This window comes from Festucalex cinctus, chromosome 8 (genome assembly GCF_051991245.1).
Source record: "Festucalex cinctus isolate MCC-2025b chromosome 8, RoL_Fcin_1.0, whole genome shotgun sequence".
Classification (NCBI taxonomy): Eukaryota; Metazoa; Chordata; class Actinopteri; order Syngnathiformes; family Syngnathidae; genus Festucalex; species Festucalex cinctus.
Window position 1 is genome coordinate 4,884,126 of NC_135418.1, and position 20,116 is coordinate 4,904,241.

The following is a 20,116-nucleotide window of genomic DNA, read 5'->3' on the forward strand; positions in this document are numbered from 1 at the left end:
CCATCAACAATGTAAAAGAAAGTAAAGCCCATTAGGGGAAAAATGCTCCAAAATGTAAACCTAACCTCTGTGAGTCTCAATTCATGATACTAATCTTAGATAATATAGTCTGAACTGGCAATGCAAACAATAAATTCATTCTTTGAGATGCTCTTATTTCTCCATATAGGGATCCTGGTGGAAAACGCGCTGATAACAGGATTTACGGTGAAAAAAATAACAGAATTCGCCTAGTGGCTTCAGCCCTAGTGGCCAATTGTTAGTCCATAGGCCTTTTTAAATCCATGGCCAAGACACACTCTCTTCTTCTCTGATGCAGAAGTAGAGTTGGAGGTGCTGCCATCTAATGGTGAACACTTATTACAAGTTAAAACAGCTCAGCTACACTAAGCATTTTTTATTCTTAAAAAATAATCAAGGACCAAGAACAATACCAATTCAGACATGTCTGTGTTGGTCTGTCAATAAGTTGCTTAATCCCTTAGGTCCAGACGAATATGGCTCATCAAGAGAGCTTATATATTTCGGCTCATTCAGGTTGCCATTTGTGATGTTTACAATATGCACTTTAGCACATGTTGGTAGTTCATAATTATGATTTTTTTTGCTCACTGTAATTATCCCGCAGGTCATCCTCAAGGACGTAGACTCCTTGCTGTACGTGGACACTGATGTGCTGTTCTTGCGACCTATGGATGATATCTGGAGAATGCTAAAGTCCTTCAACAGGACCCAGCTGGCAGCAATGGCTCCGGAGCACGAGATCCCCAAGATTGGCTGGTACAGCCGTTTTGCACGTCATCCTTTCTACGGTATCTCAGGTGTCAACTCGGGGGTCATGCTGATGAATCTCACAAGGATCCGCAGCACATTGTTCAAGGTTAGACCCAAGTATTGTCGTTTGTTTGTTCTCTTAATACAGAAAGCTTACAGTGAGCTGTAATTGTACTTTTGCATTCTTAATGCTATTTTGTTTCGCTCAAGTGGTAGGCTCAGAGCTGTGCAAGTGTGGGTCTGACTGAAGCTTTGTGATTACCATTCAAGCATCACAAACGTGTTCCCTCAGAACTCAATTTAGCAGCTCTTCAATTTGCTGCTGGAAGCTGGAATGCAAATGTACTCCCCCTTTGATGATTTGTTTTGTGGTCGAAAGCAGCTATTCAGTTGTGTGCGACTGGACTGTGTTGATATTTCAGAACAGCATGATTGCCGGTGGCCTATCCTGGGAGGACCTTTTGCATCCACTTTATCAGAAGTACAAGAACCACATCACATGGGGCGATCAGGACCTCCTCAACATTATCTTTCACTACAATCCAGGTACAGTCACAAACATGAGACAGGATACAGTAATTATACAGTATGTCATATCATAAAAAATAAACAAATCTTAATTCTGCCACAAAAACGGAGATTTTGGAACAATGAAAATGTCATACTTCCTTGACAGGCACATTTTACAAATGATATTTTTCCACTCACTATATGCAAGTCCAAATTTCTAACATATAGTAGTACAAGAGGGAGAAAAAATGCTGGCAGCTCTTCCAACTCCAAAATGATGAAAAGATGAAGAAATCAGTCAGGAAGGCCGACAGCAACATTGAAGGAGATGGTGTTTTTTGCAAGTACTGGTTGTTAAGTACATACGACAACATCCCATCTTTTTCACTTTTTAGTACAGAAGCCTTATCTTATAAAGAAAAACATCGATGCCTGGCTACATTCTGCAATAAATAAATAAATAAATAAAATTAAATGTAATTCATTAATAAAAAAAAAACATTAAAAAATTGAATCGTCTAAAACCCCGTGGGGAAAATTGGGTGTGATGAAACCAAGGTTGAACTTTTTGCCATAATTCCAAAAGAAATGTTGGGCACAAACACAACTGCTCATAACCAAAAGAACAACTATGCCACGTGGCGTCAGCATCATGCTTTGGGGCCATTTCCCTTAAAAGGAACCCCAACTGTTCACTCTATATTATTTATTTGGTTGTTACTAACATAACTATGAGATTCATTTTTCAAAAATCATTTCGAAACGTCAAAACGCATAGTGACGTAGAATGGCAGTAAGCTCTCTGCCGAGCAATGTGAAACAGCCATTAAGAAAGCAAGGTCGGTCTCCGTAGCGTACCTAAAGGGACGATCACAACTTGTGAATGCATCTGGTGAGTCATGAGAGCACGGCATGGTGACTCTCCCTAACCTTACCATAGCCAGATTGATAATTGTGATTGACTCAAGGGAGTTCTCTACAATATCAGTCTGGGACTTCTCTACGGTGATTTGCTCGGGACAGGTGGGACATTCTCTACAATACTTCGAGCTGATTGGACAATGTGGCATCTTGTGTGCGTCTGTTTTGACTAATCATGGATGGAAATGTCGTCTTTGTTTTCGTCGTAGGGGAGAAAAAAAAATGACAAACATTTTTACGAGCTAAAAATGTATGAAGCGCCTCTCGCTGTTCAACATTCAAAAAGGAAACTGAGAGTAATTCTGTGAGAACATAATTAATTGCAGCATCCATTCGTCCAAGTTAGGTCAGTTTGTTTTCCATAATGTCGGCGCATCCTTGTTTCATCACAGTTGCATATCCCGCCCCCAAACACAATGTTGCTCTGTGATTGGTTGTTTGTATCGGTGAAAATCAATGGGCTCATTATAAGAAATATTCTCGTGAGTTTGTGAACTCATAAATACCGCGAGAATTCAGCTTCCAAAGCAAGGTTATACTCTCCCAATCGCATGTTGTTTCTTTAGGAAAGCTACGGAGACTTACCTTGCTTTCCTTTTTATATGTTTCACTATGTTCGTCAGAGAGCCAACCACCATTCGACGTCACTACGCACTGAATGCGTTGCGACGTAAATAACAATGGTGGCGTACGTCCAAATAAAGTTTCGACAAAATGTGTTAAATTGGAAATGATTTTTGAAAAATGAATCTCATAGTTATATTAGTAACAACCAAATATAAATAATATAGAGAAAATTTGTCATTACAGTCGGGGTTCTTTTTTAAGCTAGAACAAGGTTATCGTTCCAAGTGCCCGGCCCCGGGCGCTATGTCATTTTCAGAGCGAGCCGGGTGTCTTTCTCACTATCCTGCATTCCTGCTCGTCATGCTATACACTGTTCGAAAGAGGAGTTCCTTCAAATTTGAATAATGGCCAACATTTCAAGATAAAATCCTATCTGATCCTATCTAATCCTATCTATAAGTCAGACAATTGTAAATATGAGAAAATATGCAACTTATTACCCTGTATCGCCACCTCGATTCCCAACCAGATGTCCTACTTGGTCGAAACTGGTCCAATTACCATTTATATAACCATTATTTGGTGCTGCAAGCTTCCAAATACGCACAGCATCGACCCAGTTTGATTGGTACCTCCAGTTTAGCTTCTCTGATTAGTATCAGAACACTCGTCAACACTTCACTTGCGGCTTGGCTTCCAAATGACACTTTGTTTGGTCCAATAAAAAGATGTTTTATCGGTCACAAGGTCCACGCAACCCAAATGGCCGTCTATGCGTCAAAAGCTCCCCCTTCCATACCTCGTTGTCACTTGTGCCAGTAGCAGCGAAACCTCTCGGCGATTGAACTTTTGAAAAGCCTATAAGATCCTCGAAACTTTGACGCCATGGTAACTCTTTTTTTTTTTTTCTTTTTTTTTTTTGCTCTACGCGTAAACCCTCCAATGTCATAAAGCCACCTTTTTGGTTGCTGCAACCTGCCAAATATACACACAAGATTCACCCATTCTTATGCTCGTTTGAGGTAGCATTCGTAGGCTAGCGCTCCTCAACCAAACTATAAGGGGAAAAAAAGCAAAGGACTAGCATCGGGAGTGATTGACATCTTATGTGGTCCAGTCCCCAATCTTCCTTTCTCTGTCATGACCAATGACATTTGTGCGTAAAAAAAAGTCCTCCCTCGTATGACGCATAGCCAGTCACAGCGATTTCATGGTGATTGACATATTGAACAGCCAATGAGATTTTGAATAGTTGAGGTCTGCCTTGGTTTTTGTATTTAAAAAGCCAGCTGTACAAACGTCATGGGAGAGAACATCAGAGAGAGTCACCGTTTCGTCATAAAGGGGCATATCTCTTTGATACGCATGCTTTGATTTCATGTCAAAATGATGTCTAAATGTGGATAAAGTATGTCTAGAATAGAATAGTGACATACTTTTGCTCACTTAGGTCCCTGTTTTGGAAAATCCTGTGTAATAGGCTCATTTTCTGTCGTGTTATTGTCAAACACTAGAATTAGGGAAGACCTCAAGCTTTGATCCTGTAGTGTTTTCAAGTCCCAATCACCATTCTACAGTCATTTTTAAGGCTGATGTGAAAAATAATTACACAAACATAAAATGTATCTTTTTATTTGTCTTCAGACTTCCATTACTCAGTGCCAGTAGCACTTAAACAGATCCTGACTGCTTGGAAGAAAAAAAATCAAGGTGTTATCTTCAAAAAGAGACCGGAACTCTGCTGACACTCCAAATGGTTCAGGAATAACTTCAAATTTACTCTGGATGCACCTTTTTAGGCGTTTTTGGCAAAAATGATAAGGAATGATCAGAGGTTTTAAAGGGCATATGAAAAGTTCCAAATATCAATTATTGTTAATACAAAACCATCAGGCTTCTGCCAGGAACCTGAAGCTGAAAGATGAAGTTTATTTTTCCAGCAGCACACATCCAAAACAACAAAAGAATGCCTTCACCAGAAGAAGAGTAAGGTTTTGGAGTGGCCCACCCGGAAGCCAGGCCTGAGTCCGATCAAACAAACTGATTGACTCCTACCCAAGAAGATGCTACAACAAATCATTCGTTTTAGGGTGTACATATTTATGTAACAAGATATTTTACATTTTTGTAATACACTGTATAATCTATTTTACTGTTCAAAACATTTTATTTGAAGGTTGAATTATACATTGTTTACGTATGGTTTAATGTACACGTATGCATTATACTTTATACATGGTTAAATGAATAAATTAAATTATCTCCCCTCACTCATTATGCTCCTGATTGCCCTCTGTGCCATAAGGGTTTGTGACACCTCCGGTAGAGTATAATGTTGTTATTTCCTTTGCCTTTGGCAGAGTGTCTATTCATCTTCCCTTGCCAGTGGAACTACAGGCCTGATCACTGTATGTATGGGAGTAACTGCAAAGAAGCTGAAGAGGATGGCGTGTCCATTCTCCACGGCAACCGTGGAGTCTATCATGATGAGAAGCAGCCGGCCTTCAAAGTAGTTTATGATGGAATCCGTGATGTAAGTGTCTTTGAGGACGTACGTTTTACCACTGGGACCCCAAATGCACCCAAAACTGAATAACAAACGGAATCAGTAATACCAGACTGGCACTGAATCTTAATATTCAGTGAAGTCCTTTGTAATTGTATATTGTTTTATTGAAATTGCTTTGTCATTGATGCAATTCAACTTTTTAGATGGAAATCTTGACCTACTTAGTATTGCTGTGGCCACACTTTCTAACCCACAATAAAATTGTACAGGTGGTAATTAGGGCCCGAGCAGCGGCGCCGGCGGTGCCGCTGCGAGGCCCTATTCTTTTTGTAGGAATTCTTCTTATTAGGGCCCGAGCAGCGGCAGCGGCGGTGCCGCTGCGAGGCCCTATTGTTTTTGTAGGAATTCTTCTTATTAGGGCCCGAGCAGCGACCGCTGCGAGGTCCCTATTGTTTTTGTAAAAATGATTATTATTAGGGCCCGAGCAGCGACCGCTGCGAGGTCCCTATTGTTTTTGTAAAAATTATTATTAGGGCCCGAGCAGCGACCGCTGCGAGGTCCCTATTGTTTTTGTAAAAATTATTATTATTAGGGCCCGAGCAGCTACCGCTGCGAGGTCCCTATTGTTTTTCGATCGGATTATTATTATTATTATTATTATTATTATTATTATTAGGGCCCGAGCAGCGACCGCTGCGAGGTCCCTCTTGTTTTTGTAAGAATTATTATTAGGGCCCGAGCAGCGGCGGCGGTGGTGCCGCTGCGAGGCCCTATTGTTTTTGTAGGAATTCTTATTATTATTATTAGGGCCCGAGCAGCGGCGGCACCGGCGGCGGTGCCGCTGCGAGGCCCTATTGTTTTTGTAGGAATTCTTCTTATTAGGGCCCGAGCAGCGGCGGCGGCGGTGCCGCTGCGAGGCCCTATTGTTTTTGTAGGAATTCTTATTATTATTATTATTATTATTAGGGCCCGAGCAGCGGCGGCGGCGGTGCCGCTGCGAGGCCCTATTGTTTTTGTAGGAATTCTTCTTATTATTAGGGCCCGAGCAGCGGCGGCGGCGGTGCCGCTGCGAGGCCCTATTGTTTTTGTAGGAATTCTTCTTATTATTCTTCTTTTTCTTCTCCGCAAACAATCGCATTTTTGAGACACTAAACGTGAACGAAAACTCACCAAACTTTACACGCACATCAGGCCTGGCGAAAAATTTGATATTTTAAAGTCGCCATACATGATAACAGAAAAATGGCTCCTTAGCGCCCCCTACATAGGTTAAACGGATCCCTGTCCCACTACGATTGTCCGACTGCTATGAAAATTGTGTGGCACCTGTAGCACATCCCAATGAACAAAAACCTCTTTGAAGTGTGTACCCTAAAATAGACAGAAAGTGAGGTATGAGTATTTAAATGTCCAATTTTTGCCAATTTTTGCACATTTACAGGGGTCATACTTTTGCCCGCTTCTCCTACATGGTTAACCCGATTGACTTCAAACTTGGGATGTACCATCTCAACACCTGGGACAACATCATTGTGAAAAATGAAAAGTTTTTGATATACTATATGACGGCGGCGGCGCATCAAATTTAGAGTTTAAAAATTCTTACTTCACGAAGCATTGCCGGTTGTACGTTTAATCTAGAGCTACGAAAATTGGTACACATATGTAACAGGCTATGACCTACAAAAAACTCTTTTTGAACCATATGCTAAACCTAACAGGAAGTCCACCATTTTGATTTATTTTGGAACGTGTTGCCATTTTTTTGGCCATTTCATTGGGGTCTTATTTTAACGAACTCCTCCTACAGTGTTTATCCGATCATCTTCAAACTTGGTGTGATTCATCTTAAATGTTGAAGATGAAAAGTTATTGAAAGCTTTGTATTTCGTCGCACACTGTTGTCATGGCATGCACTGTTTTTAAAGGAAAAAAAATATCCTTAAAGAAGCATTCCCATTTGTACGAAGCAGCTAGAGCTACGAAAATTTGTAGACATATGTAACAGCCCAAGATGTACAAAAAAGTCTCTTGGTGCCCTGTGCTAAACCCAACAGGAAGTCCCCTAGGGGCCGGGCATCACATTTTGAGCTAAAAAACTCCTCTTTAACAAAGCATACCCGGCTGTACGTTTCACATAGAGTTACCAAAATTTGTAGAGGTATATAACAGCCCTCGAGGTACAAAAAACTCTTTTTGAACCATATGCTAAACCTAACAGGACGTCCGCCATTTTGATTTACTTTGGAATGTGTTGCGATTTTTTTGGCCATTTCATAGGGGTCATATTTTAACAAACTCCTCCTACAGAGTTTATCCGATCATCTTCAAACTTGGTGTGATTCATCTTAAGATGTTGAAAATGAAAAGTTATTGAAAGTTTTTTATTTCGTCACACGCTGTTGTCGTGGCATGCAATTTTTGCAAAGGAAAAAAAATCTTATTAATGAAGCATTCCCAGTTGTACGAAGCAGCTAGAGCGACGAAAAATTGTAGACATATGTAACAGTCCAGGATGTACAAAAAAGTCTCTTGGTGCCATGTGCTTAACCTAACAGGAAGTCCCCCAGGGCCGGGCATCACATTTTGAGCTAAAAAACTCCTCTTTAACGAAGCATTCCCGGTTGTACGTTTCACCTAGCGCTATGATAATTTGCAGGCATACATAAGAGCCCATGATGTACAAAAAAGTCTATTGGAACCATGTGCTAAACCAAACAGGAAGTCTGCCATTTTGATTTATGATGGGATTTGTTGCCATTTTTTGTGGCCTTTTTCAGGGGTCATATTTTAACGAACCCCTCCTACAAAATTTATCCGACTGTCTTCAAACTTGGTGTGTTTCATCTTAAGATGTTTAAGATGCAAAGTAATCGAAAGGTTTTTTATTTTGTAACACGCTGTTGCCATAGCAATGCATTGTTTGTCAAGTGCTGCTTTTTTTTTTTTTATACACATGAAAACTCATGAAACTTTGCAAACACATCAGACTTGTCATGAACATGAATTTTCAGAGATTTATTGTGCAATTTGCAATAAATAGCGCCCTCTAGACATTTTTATGAAGCATTTCCGATTGTATGATTATGCTAGACCTACAAAAAAGTATTATGTAGCCATTTGCCAAACCAAAGAGGAAGTCCGCTATTTTGATTTTATTTTGGGAATTATACATCATTTTTGGCCTTTTTCATTAAACTTTGCACAGACAAGGCATGGAAAAAACTAACATTTTAAATGGTCCTTGTTCCATGTAACAGTTGTCAAGTGCTGCTTTTTTTTTTTTTATACACATGAAAACTCATGAAACTTTGCAAACACATCAGACTTGTCATGAACATGAATTTTTAGAGATTTATTGTGCAATTTGCAATAAATAGAGCCCTCTAGACATTTTTATGAAGCATTTCCGATTGTATGATTATGCTAGACCTACAAAAAAGTATTATGTAGCCATTTGCCAAACCAAAGAGGAAGTCCGCTATTTTGATTTTATTTTGGGAATTATACATCATTTTTGGCCTTTTTCATTAAACTTTGCACAGACAAGGCATGGAAAAAACTAACATTTTAAATGGTCCTTGTTCCATGTAACAGTACCCCAACGTGCCAGTACCCTGACGTGCAAGTAACCCAACGTTGTGCTCAATAGCGCCCTCTATGCATTTTTATGGAGCATTTCCAATTGTATGATTCAAGCGATACACAACTAAAGATGACTTGACCAAGATTTATGAAAACTGGGAGGCATACCTATTAGCTTAAGACCTACAAAAGGTATTCTGTAGCCGTATGCTAAACCTAAAAGGAAGTCCACCATTTTGAATTTATTTTGGGAATTGCACACCATATTTTGCGTTTTGATTAAACTTTGCACACACAAGGCTTGTCAAAAACATTTTAGATGGTCCTTGTCCTATTTGACAGTACCCCAACGTGCCAGTACCCCGACGTGCAAGTACCCCAACGTGGCCCGGGTTGCGAGGGCCCTTTATAGCTGCTCGCAGCTCTAGTTATTCTTATTATTATTCTTCTCCGCAAACAATCGCATTTTTGAGACACTAAACGTGACCGAAAACTCACCAAACTTTACACGCACATCAGGCCTGGCGAAAAATTTGATATTTTAAAGTCGCCATACATGATAACAGAAAAATGGCTCCTTAGCGCCCCCTACATAGGTTAAACGGATCCCTGTCCTGCTACGATTGTCCGACGGCTATGAAAATTGTGTGGCACCTGTAGCACATCCCAATGAACAAAAACCTCTTTGAAGTGTGTACCCTAAAATAGACAGAAAGTGAGGTATGAGTATTTAAATGTCCAATTTTGGCCCAGTTTTGCATATTTACAGGGGTCATACTTTTGCCCGCTTCTCCTACACGGTTAACCCGATTGACTTCAAACTTGGGATGTACCATCTCAACACCTGGGACAACATCATTGTGAAAAATGAAAAGTTTTTGATATACTATATGACAGCGGCGGCGCATCAAATTTAGAGTTTAAAAATTCTTACTTCACGAGGCATTGCCGGTTGTACGTTTAATCTAGAGCTACGAAAATTGGTACACATATGTAACAGACTATGACCTACAAAAAACTCTTTTTGAACCATATGCTAAACCTAACAGGAAGTCCACCATTTTGATTTATTTTGGAACGTGTTGCCATTTTTTTGGCCATTTCATTGGGGTCTTATTTTAACGAACTCCTCCTACAGTGTTTATCCGATCATCTTCAAACTTGGTGTGATTCATCTTAAGATGTTGAAGATGAAAAGTTATTGAAAGCTTTGTATTTCGTCGCACGCTGTTGTCATGGCATGCACTGTTTGCAAAGGAAAAAAAGTATCCTTAAAGAAGCATTGCCAGTTGTACGAAGCAGCTAGAGCTACGAAAATTTGTAGACATATGTAACAGCCCAAGATGTACAAAAAAGTCTCTTGGTGCCCTGTGCTAAACCCAACAGGAAGTCCCCCAGGGGCCGGGCATCACATTTTGAGCTAAAAAAAACTCCTCTTTAACAAAGCATACCCGGCTGTACGTTTCACCTAGAGTTACCAAAATTTGTAGAGGTATATAACAGCCCTCGAGGTACAAAAAACTCTTTTTGAACCATATGCTAAACCTAACAGGACGTCCGCCATTTTGATTTACTTTGGAATGTGTTGCCATTTTTTTTTGGCCATTTCATAGGGGTCATATTTTAACAAACTGCTCCTACAGAGTTTATCCGATCATCTTCAAACTTGGTGTGATTCATCTTAAGATGTTGAAAATGAAAAGTTATTGAAAGTTTTTTATTTCGTCACACGCTGTTATCGTGGCATGCACTTTTTGCAAAGGAAAAAAATCCTTCTTAATGAAGCATTCCCAGTTGTACGAAGCAGCGAGAGCGACGAAAAATTGTAGACATATGTAACAGCCCAGGATGTACAAAAATGTCTCTTGGTGCCATGTGCTAAACGCAACAGGAAGTCCCCCAGGGGCCGGGCATCACATTTTGAGCTAAAAAACTCCTCTTTAACGAAGCATTCCCGGTTGTACGTTTCACCTAGCGCTATGATAATTTGCAGGCATACATAAGAGCCCACGGTGTACAAAAAAGTCTCTTGGAACCATGTGCTAAACCAAACAGGAAGTCCGCCATTTTGATTTATGATGGGATTTGTTGCCATTTTTTGTGGCCTTTTTCAGGGGTCATATTTTAACGAACCCCTCCTACAAAATTTATCCGACTGTCTTCAAACTTGGTATGTTTCATCTTAAGATGTTTAAGATGCAAAGTAATCGAAAGTTTTTTATTTTGTCACACGCTGTTGCCATAGCAATGCATTGGAATTGCACACCATATTTTGCGTTTTGATTAAACAGACAAAGCATTCCCGGTTGTACGTTTCACCTAAAGCTATGATAATTTGCAGGCAAACATAAGAGCTCAGGATGTACAAAAAAGTCTCTTGGAGCCATATGCTAAACCAATCAGGAAGTCCGCCATTTTGATTTATGATGGGATTTGTTGCCATTTTTTGTGGCCTTTTTTAGGGGTCATATTTTAACGAACTCCTCCTACAAAATTTATCCGACTGTCTTCAAACTTGGTGTGCTTCATCTTAAGATGTTTAAGATGCAAAGTTATCGAAAGTTATTTATTTTGTCGCACGCCGTTGTCATGGCGATGCATTGTTTGCCAAGTAAAATGCTGCTTTTTTTTTTTGGTCTAAACATGTGCAAAAACTCAGGAAACTTTACACACACATCAGGCTTGTCATCAGCATGAATATTTTAGAGATTTCTTATTCAATTTGCAATAAATGGTTCAATAGCGCCCTCTAGACATTTTTATGAAGCTTTTGCAAATGTTTTGTGTTTTATGATTCAGCTAGATTTGTAAAAATTGGGATACCTATCAGCCTAAGACTTACAAAAAGGTTTCTAAAGCCATATGCTGAATCAAAAAGGAAGTCTGCCATTTTGATTTACTTTGTTATTTGTAGCCATTTTTTGGGGCCTTTTATAGGGGTCATATTTTCAACAGAACTTATCAGATCGTCTTCATTCTTTGGCGTGTTTCATCTTAAGATACATGAATATTTTATTTAGAGATTTGTTGTGCAATTTGTAATAAATGGCTCAATAGCGCCCTCTAGACATTTTTATGAAGTCTTTCCGATTATATGATTCAGCTAGATGTGTGAATATTGGCAGGCATGCCGAATATATTCAAAAAGTATTCTATATAGCCATGTGCCAATGCATTTTGATTTTATTTTGTTAATTGTGCATCGTTTTTGGCCTTTCCATGAAACTTTAAAAACACAAAGCACGGCAAAAACGTTTACAATTTAGATGGTTTCCTATTTGACAGTACCCCAACATGCCAGTACCCCGACGTGCAAATACCCCAACGTGGCCCGGGTTGCGAGGGCCCTTTATAGCTGCTCGCAGCTCTAGTTATTCTTCTTTTTCTTCTCCGCCAACAATCGCATTTTTGAGACACTAAACGTGAACGAAAACTCACCAAACTTTACACGCACATCAGGCCTGGCGAAAAATTTGATATTTTAAAGTCGCCATACATGATAACAGAAAAATGGCTCCTTAGCGCCCCCTACATAGGTTAAACGGATCCCTGTCCCGCTACGATTGTCCGACGGCTATGAAAATTGTGTGGCATCTGTAGCACATCCTAATGAACAAAAACCTCTTTGAAGTGTGTACCCTAAAATAGACAGAAAGTGAGGTATGAGCATTTAAATGTCCAATTTTTGCCAATTTTTGCACATTTACAAGGGTCATACTTTTGCCCGCTTCTCCTACACGGTTAACCCGATTGACTTCAAACTTGGGATGTACCATCTCAACACCTGGGACAACATCATTGTGAAAAATGAAAAGTTTTTGGTATACTATATGACGGCGGCGGCGCATCAAATTTAGAGTTTAAAAATTCTTACTTCACGAAGCATTGCCGGTTGTACGTTTAATCTAGAGCTACGAAAATTGGTACACATATGTAACAGGCTATGACCTACAAAAAACTCTTTTTGAACCATATGCTAAACCTAACAGGAAGTCCACCATTTTGATTTATTTTGGAACGTGTTGCCATTTTTTTGGCCATTTCATTGGGGTCTTATTTTAACGAACTCCTCCTACAGTGTTTATCCGATCATCTTCAAACTTGGTGTGATTCATCTTAAGATGTTGAAGATGAAAAGTTATTGAAAGCTTTGTATTTCGTCCCACGCTGTTGTCATGGCATGCACTGTTTTTAAAGGAAAAAAAATATCCTTAAAGAAGCATTCCCATTTGTACGAAGCAGCTAGAGCTACGAAAATTTGTAGACATATGTAACAGCCCAAGATGTACAAAAAAGTCTCTTGGTGCCATGTGCTAAACCCAACAGGAAGTCCCCCAGGGGCCGGGCATCACATTTTGAGCTAAAAAACTCCTCTTTAACAAAGCATTCCCAGTTGTACGTTTCACCTTGCGCTATGATAATTTAGAGGCATACATAAGAGCCCACGATGTACAAAAAAAGTCTCTTGGAACCATGTGCTAAACCAAACAGGAAGTCCGCCATTTTGATTTACGTTGGGATTTGTAGCCATTTTTTTGTGGCCTTTTTTAGGGGTCATACTTTAACGAACTCCTCCTACAAAATTTATCCGACTGTCTTCAAACTTGGTGTGCTTCATCTTAAGATGTTTAAGATGCAAAGTTATCGAAAGTGTTTTATTTTGTCGCACGCCGTTGCCATAGCGGTGCATTGTTTGCCAAGTAAAATGCTGCTTTTTTTTTTTTTTTTTTCTAAACATGCGAAAACTCATGAAACTTTGCACACACATCAAACTTGCCATAAAAAATGTACATTTTAGAGAGTTTTTCTGCAATTTTCAATAAATGGCTCAATAGCGCCATCTCGACATTTTTATGAAGCTTTTGGAAATGTATGATTCAGCTAGATGTGAAAAAATTTGGATACCTATCAGCCTAAGACTTACAAAAAAGTTTCTAAAGGCATATGCTAAACCAAACAGGAAGTCTGCCATTTTGATTAACTTTGATATTTGATGCCATTTTTGGGGCCTTTTATAGGCGTCATATATTCTTTGGTACGTTTCATCTTAAGATATTTAAGATGAAAAGTTATTGAAATTTTTTATTTTGTCGCACGCCTTTGCTGTAGCGATGCATTGTTTGAAAAGAAAAATGTTTTTTTATATGATTCAGCTAGATGTGTGAATATTGGGAGATCAGCCTAAGACTTACAAAAAAGTTTCTAAAGCCATATGCTAAACCAAACAGGAAGTCTGCCATTTTGATTAACTTTGGTATTTGTTGCCATTTTTGGGGCCTTTTATAGGCGTCATATATTCTTTGGCGCGTTTCATCTTAAGATATTTAAGATGAAAAGTTATTTAAATTTTTTATTTTGTTGCACGCCTTTGCTGTAGCGATGCATTGTTTGCAAAGAAAAATGTTTTTTATATGATTCAGCTAGATGTGTGAATATTGGGAGGCATACCTATCAGCCTAATACCTCCAAAAAGTATTCTACGAAAATTTGTAGACATATGTAACAGCCCACGATGTTTAAAAAAAGTCTCTTGGTGTCAAGTGCTAAACCCAACTTCTTTTCTTGATAATTTGGAGGCATACATAAGAGCCCACGATGTACAAAAAAGGTCTCTTGGAACCATATGTTAAACCAAACAGGAAGTCTGACATTTTGATTTACTTTGGTATTTGTAGCCACTTTTTGGGGCCTTTTATAGGGGTCATATTTTCTGCAAAACTTATCACATCGTCTTCATTCTTTGGCATGTTTCATCTTAAGATATTTAAGATGAAAAGTTATTGACATTTTTTATTTTGTCACATGCCTTTGCTTTAGGGATGCATTGTTTGCAAAGAATGTTTTTTTGAGAGTCTAAACACGGGGAAAAACTCACAAAACTGCACACAGATCAGATCTCTCATGAACATGAATATTTTATAATTTGTTGTGCAATTTGTAATAAATGGCTCAATAGCGTCGTCTAGATAGTTTTATGAAGTATATCCGATTATATGGTTCAGCTAGATGTGTGAATATTGGGAGGCATACCTATCAGCCTAATACCTCCAAAAAGTATTCTATAGCGTATGTGCCAATCCATTTTGATTTTAAATTGTGCATCATTTTTGGCCTTCCATGAAACTTTGCAAACACAAAGCATGTCTAAAACATTTACAATTTAGACGGTTTCCTATGAAACAGTACCCCAATATGCCAGTACCCCGACATGCAAATACCCCAACGTGGCCCGGGTTGCGAGGGCCCTTTATAGCTGCTCGCAGCTCTAGTTATTATTATTATTATTATTATTCTCCGCAAACGATCACATTTTTGTTTTGAGACACTAAACGTGACCGAAAACTCACCAAACTTTACACGCACATCAGGCCTGGCGAAAAATTTGATATTTTAAAGTCGCCATACATGATAACAGAAAAATGGCTCCTTAGCGCCCCCTACATAGGTTAAACGGATCCCTGTCCCGCTACGATTGTCCGACGGCTATGAAAATTGTGTGGCACCTGTAGCACATCCCAATGAACAAAAACCTCTTTGAAGTGTGTACCCTAAAATAGACAGAAAGTGAGGTATGAGTATTTAAATGTCAAATTTTTGCCAATTTTTGCACATTTACAGGGGTCATACTTTTGCCCGCTTCTCCTACACGGTTAACCCGATTGACTAAAAACTTGGGATGTACCATCTCAACACCTGGGACAACATCATTGTGAAAAATGAAAAGTTTTTGATATACTATATGACGGCGGCGGCGCATCAAATTTAGAGTTTAAAAATTCTTACGTCACGAAGCATTGCCGGTTGTACGTTTAATCTAGAGCTACGAAAATTGGTACACATATGTAACAGGCTATGACCTACAAAAAACTCTTTTTGAACCATATGCTAAACCTAACAGGAAGTCCACCATTTTGATTTATTTTGGAACGTGTTTCCATTTTTTTTGGCCATTTCATTGGGGTCTTATTTTAACGAACTCCTCCTACAGTGTTTATCCGATCATCTTCAAACTTGGTGTGATTCATCCTAAGATGTTGAAGATGAAAAGTTATTGAAAGCTTTGTATTTCGTCGCACGCTGTTGTCATGGCATGCACTGTTTTTAAAGGAAAAAAAATATCCTTAAAGAAGCATTCCCATTTGTACGAAGCAGCTAGAGCTACGAAAATTTGTAGACATATGTAACAGCCCAAGATGTACAAAAAAGTCTCTTGGTGCCCTGTGCTAAACCCAACAGGAAGTCCCCCAGGGGCCGGGCAGCACATTTTGAGCTAAAAAACTCCTCTTTAACAAAGCATACCCGGCTGTACGTTTCACATAGAGTTACCAACATTTGTAGAGGTATATAACAGCCCTCGAGGTACAAAAAACTCTTTTTGAACCATATGCTAAACCTAACAGGACGTCCGCCATTTTGATTTACTTTGGAATGTGTTGCCATTTTTTTTGGCCATTTCATAGGGGTCATATTTTAACAAACTCCTCCTACAGAGTTTATCCGATCATCTTCAAACTTGGTGTGATTCATCTTAAGATGTTGAAAATGAAAAGTTATTGAAAGTTTTTTATTTCGTCACACGCTGTTGTCGTGGCATGCACTTTTTGCAAAGGAAAAAATTCCTTCTTAATGAAGCATTCCCAGTTGTACGAAGCAGCTAGAGCGACGAAAAATTGTAGACATATGTAACAGCCCAGGATGTACAAAAAAGTCTCTTGGTGCCATGTGCTAAACCCAACAGGAAGTCCCCGAGGGGCCGGGCATCACATTTTGAGCTAAAAAACTCCTCTTTAACGAAGCATTCCCGGTTGTACGTTTCACCTAGCGCTATGATAATTTGCAGGCATACAAAAGAGCCCATGATGTACAAAAAAGTCTCTTGGAACCATGTGCTAAACCAAACAGGAAGTCTGCCATTTTGATTTATGATGGGATTTGTTGCCATTTTTCGTGGCCTTTTTCAGGGGTCATATTTTAACGAACCCCTCCTACAAAATTTATCCGACTGTCTTCAAACTTGGTGTGTTTCATCTTAAGATGTTTAAGATGCAAAGTAATCGAAAGTTTTTTATTTTGTAACACGCTGTTGCCATAGCAATGCATTGTTTGTCGAGTGCTGCTTTTTTTTTTTATATACACATGAAAACTCATGAAACTTTGCAAACACATCAGACTTGTCATGAACATGAATTTTCAGAGATTTATTGTGCAATTTGCAATAAATAGCGCCATCTAGACATTTTTATGAAGCATTTCCGATTGTATGATTATGCTAGACCTACAAAAAAGTATTATGTAGCCATTTGCCAAACCAAAGAGGAAGTCCGCTATTTTGATTTTATTTTGGGAATTATACATCATTTTTGGCCTTTTTCATTAAACTTTGCACAGACAAGGCATGGAAAAAACTAACATTTTAAATGGTCCTTGTTCCATGTAACAGTTGTCAAGTGCTGCTTTTTTTTTTTTTTATACACATGAAAACTCATGAAACTTTGCAAACACATCAGACTTGTCATGAACATGAATTTTCAGAGATTTATTGTGCAATTTGCAATAAATAGCGCCCTCTAGACATTTTTATGAAGCATGTCCGATTGTATGATTATGCTAGACCTACAAAAAAGTATTATGTAGCCATTTGCCAAACCAAAGAGGAAGTCCGCTATTTTGATTTTATTTTGGGAATTATACATCATTTTTGGCCTTTTTCATTAAACTTTGCACAGACAAGGCATGGAAAAAACTAACATTTTAAATGGTCCTTGTTCCATGTAACAGTACCCCAACGTGCCAGTACCCTGACGTGCAAGTAACCCAACGTTGTGCTCAATAGCGCCCTCTATGCATTTTTATGGAGCATTTCCAATTGTATGATTCAAGCGATACACAACTAAAGATGACTTGACCTAGATTTGTGAAAACTGGGAGGCATACCTATTAGCTTAAGACCTACAAAAAGTATTCTGTAGCCGTATGCTAAACCTAAAAGGAAGTCCGCCATTTTGAATTTATTTTGGGAATTGCGCACTATATTTTGCGTTTTGATTAAAGGAAGGCTCCTTTAATTTTACATGTATGGCTTGATCGGCAGTAAATAGTTAGTTTAGCTACGAAAAATGCATAAGAGCTGAAGAATACACCCTTATATTGATTTATTTAACTTTTCTTCAACATAGAAGTACTTCCGTGTTGCAACGCCCCCAAGTGGTGACGTCACTAGTGTGTATACTCGCTTGGCGAACGCAGACATAACAACGAGGAGGACACAAACGTCACTTATGCCTTTGTGTATTGCAAAATTTTGCAAGGCGTCGGCAATGAAAAACCCGCGAGACCCCCCCCCACCCCCCAAAAAAAAAAAAAAAAAAAAAAAAAAAAAGCTACTTGAGTAGACAATGGTTTGTTTGCTAAGTGCTGTCAACCTCCCGAAGGACAAGCAGGCGTGTGCGCAGCGAACATTTCAGGCATGAGGACTTCGAATATATGTTACAATTTGAGATGGGGTACGCCACACGCCTAATACTAAAGCCCAACGCAGTACCGAGTATCTTTAAAGAACCAGATGTGGGAAATAATCAAGCCGATGGAGGAGCCGCAACTGCTAGCAACACGGAGCCTTCACTCTCACAACAGCCGCCACAAATCGAGGTCTTACTACGGCCACTGAAAGATCTCGGAGAAGCGAAGCAAATGTAAAGCGAAAGGTAGGCATGTTTCGGGGGTGGGGGGGGGGCATTCGTTATTATACTGCACGGACTGTTTTATTTCATAATTCATTTGAAGGTGGCCAACGCAGGGGCACGTCGGCACGTTACCGTAATGCACAGTATTAACAATCGTTGGGGCGGCTGGCTTGACTTCGTCTTTTCGAGTGGCGGCTGGCCTGACCGCATCGGGACGCTACGCAAAAAAAGAAAAAAAAAACAGCTAGGGGAGGTTGGGTGCTGTAACGACGATACATTTAATTTTACTATTTTTTCTTTTTCCTGAAATATTTCGTCAGTTCCACACGTTTTGCATTGCTCGTACTGTGTGTCACTTTACCTGTTGGATATTGGCTCATCCAAGACTTTTCTTCTTCACATCTTTCATCGCAACCAAAGCTATCCTGAGAATGTCTATTTAGTATTGCCATGTTGAATGTCTGATGTTCCGGGATGCAGTTGAGATTGTCCGCAAGGAACCGATCCTCGAGTTCTTTCATTTCCAGACAGCACACATTCATTAGCGGATTGTCCATTCATGTGCAGCTCCCGCACGAACACCCCCCCCCCTCATTCACTCGTTCGTTAAAGTTTATTTTGTGCCCGAAAAGACCATCTGGCGCCAGCAACTTTCACATCCAAGGCAGACTTTCCTTCGGTAGGGTTATTTTGTTGTGTTGGCTCGAAGCGATAAGGTTTAATCCTTCCGGGTTTGACGCTAGATGCACGGCTGCGTTGCATAGTGCTTCCATAGTGTTGCGTTTACACACTAGTGACGTAAACATCCGGGTTATTTAGTCACATGTAACAAACATGCCGGCGTTCGATTCATTTTAACATCGGTTTAAAAGTTATTAAATGTACATAAAAAAATAATCACGTCACCAAATTAATTATTGAAAAAGTAGCAACTTTTTGCTGCTAAAAATGGATCAATAAGTAAAGTGTTCCTTTAAACTTTGCACACACAAGGCTTGTCAAAAACATTTTAGATGGTCCTTGTCCTATTTGACAGTACCCCAACGTGCCAGGACCCCGACGTGCAAGTACCCCAACGTGGCCCGGGTTGCGAGGGCCCTTTATAGCTGCTCGCAGCTCTAGTTATTATTATTATTCTTCTCCGCAAACAATCGCATTTTTGAGACACTAAACGTGAACGAAAACTCACCAAACTTTACACGCACATCAGGCCTGGCGAAAAATTTGATATTTTAAAGTCGCCATACATGATAACAGAAAAATGGCTCTGTAGCGCCACCGACATAGGTTTAACGGATCCCTGTCCCGCTACGATTGTCCTACGGCTACGAAAATTGTGTGGCACCTGTAGCACATCCAGATGAACAAAAACCTCTTTGATAGTTGTACCCTAAAATAGACAGGAAGTGAGGTATGATCATTTGAATGTCCAATTTTGGCCCATTTTTGCACATTTACAGGGGTCATACTTTTGCCCACTTCTCCTACACGGTTAACCCGATTGAGTTCAAACTTGGGATGTACCATCTCAACACCTGGGACAACACCATGGTAAAAAATCTAAAGT

General features: G+C 39.5%; 1 protein-coding gene across 3 annotated transcripts in view; it reads left to right on the forward strand.

The window, feature by feature from the left end:
- gxylt2 (glucoside xylosyltransferase 2) overlaps positions 1–20,116 on the forward strand; it is a 73,435-nt gene that overhangs the window by 27,113 nt on the left and 26,206 nt on the right. For 2 of the 3 annotated variants that reach the window (XM_077530233.1, XM_077530234.1), the window contains exons 4-6: positions 629–880; positions 1,197–1,320; positions 5,133–5,305. In XM_077530233.1, the coding sequence (XP_077386359.1) occupies positions 629–880; positions 1,197–1,320; positions 5,133–5,305 (549 nt within the window). Of the gene's footprint in view, positions 1–628; positions 881–1,196; positions 1,321–4,416; positions 4,705–5,132; positions 5,306–20,116 lie in introns of those variants that run through there. The other variant, XM_077530235.1, reaches the window with a different exon arrangement.